This window comes from Bidens hawaiensis, unplaced genomic scaffold (assembly GCF_021521415.1).
Source record: "Bidens hawaiensis isolate Kalapana, Puna unplaced genomic scaffold, B.hawaiensis_p1.1 tig00005851_1, whole genome shotgun sequence".
Taxonomy (NCBI): domain Eukaryota; kingdom Viridiplantae; phylum Streptophyta; class Magnoliopsida; order Asterales; family Asteraceae; genus Bidens; species Bidens hawaiensis.
In genome coordinates this window covers 641,151-654,470 of record NW_027491385.1, presented here as the reverse complement: position 1 = coordinate 654,470, position 13,320 = coordinate 641,151, and the positions used below count along the sequence as shown (strand labels likewise).

Genomic DNA, 13,320 nt, shown 5'->3' with positions numbered 1-13,320 from the left:
CAATAACCACAAACACATTTCTCACCATAAACACTTTGTTAACTAATTTTCAATTCATTTCATCATGTCTCAATAATTTCAAAGAAATAATTTATCCTTTTGATCAAATTCACAGTTTCCCAATATGGGTTTTGTAAAATATCAATGAACTGAGGTTAAAAAAAACAGAGGAGATGAAAGAATGACTCTGTTTTTTCAAGAATTTTAATTATTATGAAAAACAAAGAGGCTGCATTTAACTATTTATGGGTTTTCTTTCCTTTTTAATTTAATTTCAGGGAGAGGGAGATTTTAAATTTAAATTATTTTTTTGAACGGTGACTTTCTTGCATCTCAGTCAATTGTACTTTCCAATTTATGAGAATCTTGTTGCCCTACTCCAGCTAGACTATGTTGTCTTAACCAGGCCTCACGTTAACTTCAGAGTTTGGCATGGGCATTCCCCCGGGAAACCATTCCGCTGTCTGCCGCATGACAATCATTGTGCCATCACAAGAGCATAATTCTCTGGCGTAACACACGATGGAAGGAAAACCCGGGTGAGCTTGGGATTCGAACTTACAGCCTCGCCTAGTTCAAAATATAAATAGATAAAATAACAACGAATTTATATTTCGTATGCGAATAAATATCGAAATACTATTTTTATTTATTTATTTATTTTTTTTGGGTATGGTAAGCAGTAAGCTATAGTAAGTGACGATATGTTTTGGTGTTGTGACAAATCAAGCCCATTATAACTGAGCGATATGGGAACCGCTATTAGTATTATCGGTGGCGTAAACCACGTGCCAACGACTTTTTGGGCATATCACGACTTTATTTTCTGACTTCTTTTTTTCGATTGCTATACTGAGTGTTACTCTCTCCGTCTCATTAAAAGTGTCATGGTTTGAAAAACACAAAGTTCAAGGAAGATTAAATGATTACCTTTTTTAATTACAAAATGACAATAATGCCTTTGAAAATTGGGTCCATCAACATTGATTGTTAATGCTAATTATGTGTGTTTAAGGGTAAACATGGAAATTATCTAATAAATTTTGAAAGTGGACATTTGTAATGGGACAACTAAAAATGGATATATGGACACTTCTAATGGGACGGAGGGAGTAATACCTTAACGAATCAAGCTGATATCTACTGAATGCCCGCTACAAATAGGGTCGGCACTGACCCCATCAGTGGCGGACCCAGGATTTTTTGCCAATGGGGTCCCAGTTTTTCGGTTTACAAAATTTTCGGGTCGGGTTGGTTCGAGATGAGGAACATAATAAAACACGAAAATATGTGTCATTGCAGACGAGTAAGTAGAAAGAATCTAGATTAGAAACTAGATAGAACATAGACTTTTTAATTCATTTTTATTCATACCCGGAAAACACAAACGTAATCTTATATATATATATATATATATATATAAAAAAAATCTTATATACAGGACCAAAACAAATAAATGATTAATTATAATATACATAAACAAGATAAATAATAAAAGAATATGCAAAACCCGCATTGCTATTATATATGTTGCATGGTGATAACGGCTACATGGGATGAACTAATAAAAAGCACAAACACCCTAACTAAATAACTAATATTGAATAGGATATGAAAAATATTAAAAAAAACAACAAAAACAAAGCATGGTGAGACTTGAATAGGCAACCTCTCCAAGGTAAAACAAGAGATTTTTTACCAGACCAATTCAACCTTAAGGGTATGGTTTCCAAGTATTAATTTTTATGAGGTTCTTACAAAATTTAATATACCGTCTCTAAGTAACTTTTAAAAAATATTGGTATCCCGAGACCCCGACCCGACCTATGTGGGTCCGCCCCTGGACCCCATACTCTAGCTCGACCAACATCTAGGAAAGGTCTTGGTAAAGGGCCGAAATATTTTAAAATTCATATTTATAAATAATCTTCTGGAATCTTTTTTTATATATAGAAAATTCTATAGTACTTGTTTTGGGTACTTGAAACCTCATAGACGGCCTTGCGGTAAAACGTTAGAGAATTCCACTAGCTAGCTATAACTTACAAATATATCATGCGTTTATATGTGTATGGTTTAGATCAAATACAAATTAAATTAACGTGCTAACTGTACGAATCAAGTAGTGTAATTACAATAATTACACTACAATGTAATTACATAATTACACGACTTATATATATAATTACACTATTTGATTCATTCACACAGTTATCATGTTTTTTTTAGTTTGTACGTTAACTTTCCTCTATATGTGTGTATATATTACGTACTCATTTATATATATTGCGTAATACATATGAGGAGGCTGATGAAGTTCGGTTAAAGGATCGAGTTGGCCACTTGAGTTGTTTGCCGATGATATAAAGTTGGTTTTACACCTCATTAATTTGAAGAAAACGACTAGCATCAACAATAACATTAGATTGACCTCTTGGATTATGTATGAATTTTCAACTCTTTGAAATTGTTCGGTAACATATAATATTGACCTTTGAAAATTGAAGCAGTGAAGATTTGGGGTAGCTGCAATATCTCAAGTTCGAATATGATCTTAACCAGTTTTTATTGTGGTGGGTCTTTGGGCGACGGGTTTTTCCCAGAGCAGATGGTGGCCTTGGGCTACCCAGTGTTATCTACGATCGCAGACGTGCAGGGGCGAAGCTTCCTTAGGCCCAAAGGTGGTCCTGCCCCCTGTTTTTTTTTGCACAGTAGTGTAAATTAGCCATTTTTGGCACGGAAATTTATATACGTAGTGTAAATACCCCCCCCCCCCCAGTGGGAAGTTGTTTAAGCTTCGCCATTGTAGGCGTATGATGTTGCATTTTCCATTGGGTTACCGTAGGTAGCCGGTCTTTATTCGTTGGTTGTTAAAATAAATCGAGCAAAAACGTCATTAAGAATTTATGATGTTCTCGACCTATATTTTCATCCTTAAAGGTGGAAAAAAAATTCTATTACAAGGGAAAGATAGAGCTTTTTAGGGGTCGGTTTGCAACTTCGCATGCATGATTCATATAATCCTAAATAATCTACACCTATAAGTCTATAATAACCAAATTGATTTTGATTGGAACCAAAGCAACCAAACTTTGATAATAGTTATACAAAGTCATTATTAGGTGTTAATTAACACTAATGATTTTAATTATATTAATTTTGTTAATTTTAAATATATATAAACGAACTTTTAAAAGCTTCTGGTTGCTTCACATATCCTCTCAAGCCACCAGATTGCTTTATTTGTCAATAGAGGTTTCTCATGCATTTGACCCAAATTTACGGGTATGGGTCTCAGCAAACCTAGATAGCCCTTAAACGGGTTATAACATCTCATTAAATTAAAAATTAATCTTATCAAATATTTGATATGAAAATCCTTTTAAATTAAATAATATTATTTTAAACTTTTAGCATTACTTTTTTTCTTTTCTCCACTCACAAACACTTTAAAAAAAATATTAAAAAATTATAGAGGATGAACGGTGTTTCTCCAAATTTACTCATGAACAATAAGTTTCTTTACTTTCTTCACTTACAACCACTTACAGCTACTCTATATAATATGGAGAATTCACTCATAATAATTGGAGGACATGTTGGGAATGCTTTAACAAGTTTTTGATTCTATGTTATAAAAATCGAAACTGTTGGCTTTATTGAGTTTTCTAACAAACATTTGTTAAAGTATTCTTATCCTTTCTTCTATCTTCAAATTTAAAATTACGCTAAAACTCATTACGCATTCTATTTCTTTTCAATTAAATAATTTTACTTTCTATCTTTATCTTTATCTATTCTCTCTCTACTACGCTCACAACTACTTTCAAAATTTATCACTGCCTATTCCCTCTCCTCCGCTCACAACCACATTCATTTCATTTCAAATAAATATTAAAAACTCTATAGGGTGCTACAGAAACTTTTCAAATATACAAAAAATCACCGTATTTGCTCTTATGTGAGTTTTTGTGTGTCTATTGAACTAGTTACTTAACAGTTTGATGCCTCGCCGCAACCCAGGGGTTGTCGATACCATATATATTCCCTGCCTTTTCTGTTTATTACGTTTGAATTGAATGATCTGGCATCATGTTGGGGGATTTCTGAATAAAACGGGCATCTTGGATTTCTGAGAGTCGTGATCACACTTTCAGATCAAAACTATTTATGGTTTATAAATGAATTGATCCGGTAAAACTTAGAATTTTGAGAGCAAGATTTGAGTATGATATTGAGTGAGTCTAATGAACCAGATTTAATCTTATGATCAAAAGATTAGTTTTCTAAGATTTGGGTCTATATAACAACAGTTACCATGTTTTGAAATTCAAAACAAAATACAGGACGCTCTTGTTAGTTTTTCATTAAAGTTTTAATAACAAAATTTAATTTAATTAAATTTCTAATACAATTTTAATGAAACAATATGTCCGGCCAGGGGTGCTGCCTCTTGGACCCTGCCAGGGGCTGCCACCTAGGGGTGCAAACGAGCCAGGCTCAGCTCGGCTCAGAAGTAGATTTTCAAGCTCGAGCTCGGCTCGTTTACCATTTTATAAATTATTTTTGAAATAAAATATAATTATTTTTATATATTTTTTTCCATTATAAATTTTTGTTTAAAATAATATATTATTTATTTATATTTATTTTTTTTATAACATTATATATATATATATATATATCAATTATGAAATATATATTTTAAAAAAACATATAAATGACAGGCTCGTTTAGGCTCGCAAGCCGGCTCGAGCTTGATAAGTGAAGCTCAGGCTTGAGCTCGTTTATTAAACGAGCTTAGTTTTAGGCTCGGGCTTGATCGAGCTTTTTAACGAGCCAATCTCGAATAGCTCAGCTCGTTTGCACCCCTACTGCCGCCCTTGTACTCTGCTACTAGGGGTGCTGCCCCCGGATTGAAACACCCATTACCTAGAGGCTTCGTCCTTACGTACCAATAGGGTTAAATTATAATACTATCGAAATAAGTGTGATCTTTTTCAATTCATATTACATTTAACTTAATCAATATAGACAACATATCCAGGCACATGTTCCATTCGTCTACATATCTGTGATTCGAACCAGGTGTTGCTTCTTATGTTACTCATCACTAATTTGGTTGGTTGGTGTTATAATATAATATAACCATCGGTCACTCGTGCCTTTGCCCTAATTTCTTTCGATTTGTTATATGTGTCATCAAAATGTTTGTCCTGCCTGTTAATGAATTCATATGTGTTAAATTTGTAATTTGGATGCATGTTAGGGTTCATGTCCATTATTATTAATGTCTGCCTTTACATTTGTTTACATGTTTCTGTATAACTGCTCGATGAAATGTCTTTATTGCATGTCATGATTAGTAGTTGTGAGTGAGCAGAAAACCGAATTAACCGAACCAACGGTTAATTTTTTGTGTTTTTGAAAAACTGAATTTTCGGTTTCGGTTCAGTTTTCCATTCCACGTAACATGTGTCTATTTTTGGTTTTTTTATTTAATACATTTGTGGTACTCAAATACATTCTTACAAGCTTAAAGTCATCATCTTCATTTTAAAATTTTTTGCAATGTCTAAATATAATTGGAAAAAAAAACCCGACTATAACCGAACCGAAACCGAAAAACCGAAACCGAACGGTTTGTATATTAAAAAAACAGAGGACTTCGGTTTCGGTTTCGGTTTCAGTTTTACCTAAAAACCGAACCGAACCGTGCTCAGCCCTAGTAGTAGTAGCAGTGGCAGTAGTAGTAGTCAGTTCAGCCTGTAGTCATGATGTATTATTACTTTATTAGTTAATAAAATGTGTTATTATCTTATTCGAATGGTTATTAATATATATAGGTCATAAATGAACTGTATACGGCTTTTGAATTTGGTGTTTAACCAAATCACAACAAGGGAAAAGTAGAAAGATATTTAAACCATGAGAAATGGATAATCTTTGATCAAAGTATTGTCTTCATAATGAAAGGCTCAGTTTTTTCTTTGTTCTTGTGTTCAGTTTCAAATTTTTATATCTTAAATTCGTTTTCACAGTTTGCAATATTATGTTGTATTCGACTTGTTTTTCTCATTGTGCGTGGTAAAAGGAATTGAATTTCAAGCAGCCTGAGATGAAACCTAAACGTATGCCTAAAGCTCAACGATTGGATATAATCACTACACTTCCTCAACCCATAATCGAAACCATCCTATGTCTTTTACCAACTGATGCGGCAGCAAGAACAAGTATCCTCTCAAGGGATTGGAGGTACAAATGGACAACAGTTCCTAAACTTGCGTTTTATGAGCATTTTGTGTATAATCGAATAAACCTGGTTAATTTGGAGGAAGCTTCTTTCATAGCAAAAAAAAGGGAAAACATGGGCTTTAGCTGTAAACTTTTCTATGCTATACACCAAGTTCTATTACTGCGCGAGGCTCCAATACACGAGTTTACCCTTTCGATGCAAGTAGATGACACTTGTTTTGAACTTGATCAAATAATACTAACCATCCTGTCACGAGTTAACACTTCACTTGCTTGGTAGTGATTCATATAATTTACCCTTATCCCTCTTCTCGATGCATCACTTAATTGAATTAGATCTTGATTCTTGTGATCTTCTCCGTCAACCAACATTCAATGGATTTGGTAGTCTTACAAGCTTATCCTTGGTCGAGGTAAAGATGACTAGAGAGACTCTCTTACATCTTTTATCTAACTGTCCATCGCTTAAGAGGTTGTGTCTGGTAAGTTCGTACCTGCATATCCTATCTTGTGGCCTTTCAAAACTTATCTAAATATTTGAAGCCAATGTAGATTATATTTGATGAGCATATGCTCGGTGGTGAATATCCCAGCATTATCGAGCTGTTCAAGTGTTTACCTATGATTGAGCATCTGACTACTATTGGTTCTATTATCACACCGGTAATATTAATCCTCTTTAATTAACACATTATGTATACTTCATAGAAAAATATTCGAACTTAATTATTGATCGTTGTTTTGACATGTGGTTGAAGTTGTTAGTTCAAGACTCGGTGCCAATCTCACTAATCCACCTCAAATACTTTTGTATGGGTCATGGATTTTGGTGACGACTTTGGATTGCCTTTTCTTTTTGTTTTGGTCAAATGCTCCATGAACTTGGAGAAAATTAAGCTAAAGGTAAATAGTATAAGTATTGCTTGTATTCCGGTTTGTTTTTATTCTAATGCCAGAAGTCACCAACACAAAACTCTTGTTGTAGGTTGCTGGAGATGAAGGTTGTGATGAGATAGAGCCCGCTATATTGGAAAAGTATTCAGATGTTTGGTTGGAGCATCTGGATGAATTGGTGATTGAATATTTCGATAACTCTAAGCGTGAGATGGAATTTGTGAAATTTATCCTAGTGAGGTCACCCAATCTGAAGAAGGTGATATTGCAACACTGCGTTGATAAGAATGAAGAGTTGAAGATGTTGGAAGTTCTCTTACACGCCCCTCGTGCATCACCGGTAATATTCATTATTGAGAATCTTAGAAAAAGCAAAGACGATGACGATGACAATGATGAAGACCAAGACGATGATTATGACGAGGACCAAGACGATGGCGATGACGATTAGTCGATTAGATCACTAAACTTTCTTGCGAACTAATGTTGAGATTTATTATGGTAGTCTTGTTTTTCTGGTTTTGTTTCTTTGGCTGAAAATCTACCTGATGAGAAAGGTGTTTCTTTATATTACTGCTTGCTTTGGGTGTTGATTTTTAGTAACCAACTATTTACCTTTTTTAGTTCTTTTAACAAATTTGTGTTGTGATTTGTGAAGTATCTAGATTTTCTGTACACAACACCTATGGCATAGCTTAGTACCCTCAAATTGTAAGCATCAAGAATAAGTATTTTCATTAACAGGAATAAAAGGTCAACATGGGATTCAGTCAACATCTTTCAAGATTAGATGCCAACTGCAACTAGATGCATTTCTTCATTGTGCAGGCTGCAGCACGTGGCCATATGGCTTGTTCAATGTCCGACCCGTCTTTCGCCCCACGCGCATACTTCACCACCAATAACTAACTTTCTTTGCTCGGGTTTTGTAATGTTTTCAAGCGGTTCGTTCATATAAACCATTTGGCAATCATTATCCAAGTGATCCAAGGTACCAAACTATCTTTTGTGCCTTCAACCCAAAATACTCATAAGCTGATGAAGACTCGTTTAGACCTTTTTGTTTCATCCTGCACTGCAAAAGGCTGGTTTAAGTATTTTCATTTGCAATTTTCAGACTGTAAAAAATATGAAAATAGCTTCAGATTATTTACCAGTTTCTTATACGAGGAGTTAAGATCCAGCAACCTGAGATATTAAAGACAGTGCTGAAAAGTAACAACTTACTAATACTCAAATGTGACAAAAGCATTAGAGTTAAGATATATAACATTTTAGATTCGGCATAAGTGTAACTAAATTGATACCTAACAGACCTCTAAATTGGTTTAATTGAAATTTTAGTAAACTTAATAAAAATATAAATATTTAGTCTACTGCAACGAAGGCACTCAAAGTAAAATCAGTAGACTTTTGAAGTACCGAGTCATGAATATAAAAAGGTATATGCTCTTGCAATAGTAGTGTCCAATTTAGTAATATTTTCGCCATTTCAAAATTTTGATCATAAGGCTGCATTCATGCAAAACTCATGACAAAGTGACACAGTAGTAATACTTGTTTTCATTTCAATAATTTGATCATAAAACTTAAACTCATCTAATAAATTGCTACCATTTCAAATGCGCATTATAATTATTAGGACAGACAGTTTACACCAACATAAAAGAATTCACTAAAAAAAATTTATTGTTTAAAATCAAAATAATTTGAGGTTCCTGCAGCTGATTCTTATTAACAAAAATTATCCAATTTAAACTATGTTAGTCCTAGTAACCAATCATGCAGTCGTTCATTGTAGGCAATCGTGTGAAAGTGAAACGATTTCATGGTAGCATACGATTGAGGAAGACGGATTAACTGTAACTGCCTGATTGTCAGGATTAAATCTTAGGGGCTTTATAGGGCCAGGCTTGAATGTAGAGTTCTGTAATCTATTATATACAATAACTAAATCTCATAAAAATAGTAACAAACTTTTAGAAGTGTCCCAATTAGGTCGATGGTGTAAAGTACAAAAGTTTTGTTTTAATTAAGTCACTAAAATTTCTTTTGAGGTGCCAATCCTACATATATATGGGCTTGTGATTCATCAAATGACATAAACATAATGAACAAGTAAAACCGAAAGGGAGTGCTTTTTGTACTAATGAGTAATGTATCTGTACTTTTGCCAACCAGTACTTCTACAATGACATACATATATATTTAACACTTCTACAACAGATATGTTGATGTATCATAATAAATCTGAACAACATCAATGTATCCTCACATTAATAATCTAAAATCATAATAAAGCTGAACAACATCAATGTAGCATTTATATGTGTGCTCACTCTATTTTATATACATACATTCTATTAAAAATCCGAAACTCAGTAGGTTTCCGAAAGAAATTTAATTTACCAACTAGACTAAAGAATCCTTACTTAGCAAACCACTTTAGCCATGGTTTTCAAAACCAAACCAAAACGGCTGGTACGTACGACCGGTTGAACTGGGATGATCAATGTAACCTCTGGCTTGCACACTATCAACCACTATTCAAAAGTCCAACTGGTTTTCCATTAAACTAGTTAAATAAATTTTCAGGTTTAACTAGTTTTATTTTCAACATCTTTTTACTAGATTAAATGTTTGAGTGTTACTTGCATCTCAACTCGGCAAATTGATGTTCCTCTTCACACTATGTGTAGGACTAATTAAGTACAAAAATAGAGTCGAATGAATCATATTTTAACTTCAATTTTGCTAGAAACAAACTTAATCTGATAAATAAAACCTAACCCAATAAAAGTCCTTGATATACATACGAAGACCGAAAAAATGTAACCCGCTCATGACTCGTATAAACTTGTATGTGCTTGTAGCATGTGTTTAGTGAATTTATGTATATATACTATTTTTGTGTATATGTATAGTTCTTATATAAGTACAAACTTTAGAATATGATCATTAGTTATAATCTATATTTTTTAATCAATTGCTTTTCTCTTTAAACATATTTGTGTTCAACATTTTTTTTCTTTTAAGGATCCACTATTTTGACCTCTATCTCCAATAGTCCAATGTACAATCAAAACCTAGTATAATTTAACCTTTTGGTATCTTCACCCTTTGTCACACTCACACTCACACTCACACTCACACTCACACTCACACTCACACTCACACTCACACTCACATTCAAGTATTCAACTCCCTATATACACACACACACTCATCTCTCTTTATTATCATTAATGCAAAACATACTTATATTTCTACAATGGATATCTTCTATGCATCTATTGTCACTCTTTTTGTCCTTACAATTTCATTCTCATTACACTTCTTCCTTCACAAATCATCCAAACAAACACAAAATGGAAAGGTACTTCCACCTGGTCGAACGGGGTGGCCAGTAATCGGAGAAAGCTTCGAGTTTCTTTCAACCGGATGGACTGGCCACCCCGAAAAGTTCATATTCGACCGCATGTCAAAGTTTTCGCCCATCGTGTTCCGAACATCTTTAATGCTAGAACATGCTGCAGTCTTTTGTGGTGCACAAGGTAACAAATTCTTGTTCTCAAATGAAAACAAACTTGTCCAAGGCTGGTGGCCAAAATCAGTAGACAAAATATTCCCTTCATCAGACAAAACCTCCAAAATCGAAGCCATTAAAATGCGAAAAATGCTTCCGAATTTCTTCAAACCCGAAGCCCTTCATCGCTACGTCCCCGTTATGGACACAGTTACGCAACATCATTTCGCTACATGGTGGGATGGTAAAGATGAAGTAGTGACATATGAACTAACCAAAAACTTCACCTTTTGGCTAGCTTGCAAGATCTTTATAAACATTGATGATCCGGAACGTGTTCGATACTTATCAGGGCCGTTCGAGAGCATTGCATTGGGGCTGCTATCGATCCCGATAGATCTTCCTGGGACGCCTTTTAGGAGAGGGATTAATGCTGCTAATTTTATAAGGAAGGAGTTGATGGATATTGTGAAGCAAAGGAAGGTTGATTTGGATGAAGGGAAGGCAACAGCAACTCAAGATATATTGTCACATATGCTTGTTTTTAAGGACGAAGAAGGTGGATTCATGGCGGAATATGATATTGCTGATAAGATCTTAGGGTTGTTGATTGGTGGCCATGATACTGCAAGCTCGGCTTGTGCGTTTATTGTTAAGTATCTTGCGGAGTTACCAGAGATTTATGATGGAGTTTACAAAGGTATGTTTAGATGTATTAATTAATGTGATTAACTATAAGGAATTTAATCCGTCGGTGATTACTGACAAATTACCGACGGAATTTCGTCGTTTTTGGAACGTTATTTTAGATAATAAGATAGATTATCGTTAACTTTTTTGTGATGTCCAGTCGAACGATTAACTTGGTAGTAATCGTCGGGTATTTCAAGCCTTAAAACAGCAATCTCCATCGATATTCAGTCGGAAAAGACTACTAGACGACCATTCAAAGTTGTCGGGAATCTCTCAGTGAAATTCGTCGATAATCCGTCACAAATCTCACGGCCAGTTTTTCTGGCTGGCGAAAGTTTAATGACGGCAGAGGCGAAGTTTACTTAGGCCCGGGGTGGCCCCAGCCCCCCTTGTTTTTTTCGTAGCAGTGTAAATTTATCCATTTTCCCCTGAAATTTTTTATACGTAGTATAAATTTAGCCGCTTCTGGCCAACAATTTGAGCTCCCCCCCCCCAAATCGTTTGTGATTTTTTTTATACATTTTGAGCCCCACCATCTGCCTAGCATAAACTATGGCTTACCTGATCTCATTGGTTAGTATGGCAGTGACACGCTCTCATAAGTTTTCCGGTAACAAATTCACATGATTAAAAACAGGATTTCAATGAATTCAGTAGAATACAAACATATACTTAAAACATGATATACTTAGTAATTGATATTCACATGCATGCATGCAGAACAAATGGAAATTGCAAAGTCAAAAGCACCAGGAGAGCTGTTGAACTGGGAAGATCTATCAAAGATGAAGTACTCATGGAATGTTGCATGTGAAGTGCTTAGATTGGCCCCACCACTCCAAGGTGCATTTAGAGAAGCCATTACTGATTTCATGTACAATGGCTACTCTATCCCAAAAGGCTGGAAGGTAACTATATATCACTACTATAAAGACAATTATTTGCTACCACAAAATTGTTACAAACAGGTCGCTAAAGCCTATCTGCGACTGGATTTTCGGTTGCAAAAATATGCATGGCTGACACATTTTACAAGGATTTTAGCGACAAATTTGCGACTGATGTTTTGTGACTAGAATATTTTTTGCGGCGAGTTTTAGTCTAATAAAGTACAATTGGTTACTAAGCAGTGATACATGAAACTGAAAATGCCAATTCGAACAGAAAAATCGAAAAGACCAAAGCAAATAGCCCCAACAAAAACAAAAATTGATGGTTTGGTTTATATTTTTGTAAAACTAAACTGAACCGAATATATAGATTCATAATTTATTTATTTTTGTTATAATTGGTTTATAAGCATTTAAGAAGTTAATATATAACTCAAATATTTTAGCCAAGTGTATAATAATCAATTAGCTATTAACATACAAAATGTTTTAGGCCCATGTTTATTATTTTGGCCCAAACTTCTTTTCTAGCCCAAAATTTTTAAAGCTTAAATGACAACCGAAAAACAAAACCAAACGCTTTTCATAAACTCAAAACCAAAGTTACAGTTTTTGGTTTGATTTTAGCTCAAAACCAATCCAGATCGAACCGTGCATGACTCATTTTTTATTATTAGTTTTGTGCCAAGTGTTTCTAACAAACATTTCACTTTTTTTTTTTGCATGTATAGTTATATTGGAGTGCAAACTCAACCCATAAGAACCTTGAGTTCTTCCCGGAACCCACGAAATTTGACCCATTAAGATTCGAAGGTACCGGACCGGCACCATACACGTTTGTGCCATTTGGAGGAGGACCGCGAATGTGTCCGGGGAAAGAGTATGCTCGGCTAGAAATACTTGTGTTCATGCATCATCTAGTAAGAAAATTCAAATGGGAGAAAATGATTCCTGATGAGCAGATTGTGGTCAACCCGATGCCGAGCCCAGCCAAGGGTCTTCCGATTCGGCTTTACCCGCATAAAGATTGAAGATGGTGTCATCATATGGAACAAAAATGGG

At 34.6% G+C, this 13,320-nt stretch overlaps 1 protein-coding gene and 1 pseudogene across 1 annotated transcript; both read left to right on the top strand.

Annotated features, from left to right (window-relative positions):
- Nucleotides 1-6,118: 6,118 nt before the first annotated feature.
- Nucleotides 6,119-7,600, top strand: LOC143630905 (F-box/FBD/LRR-repeat protein At1g13570-like; annotated as a pseudogene).
- A 2,820-nt stretch (nucleotides 7,601-10,420) lies between these two features.
- On the top strand, nucleotides 10,421-13,320 carry LOC143630844 (beta-amyrin 28-monooxygenase-like). The gene is made up of 3 exons (XM_077099746.1): nucleotides 10,421-11,375; nucleotides 12,089-12,276; nucleotides 12,990-13,320. Exons 1-3 carry the CDS (start codon nucleotides 10,421-10,423, stop codon nucleotides 13,287-13,289), a joined length of 1,443 nt encoding a protein of 480 aa, XP_076955861.1. The 3' UTR covers nucleotides 13,290-13,320.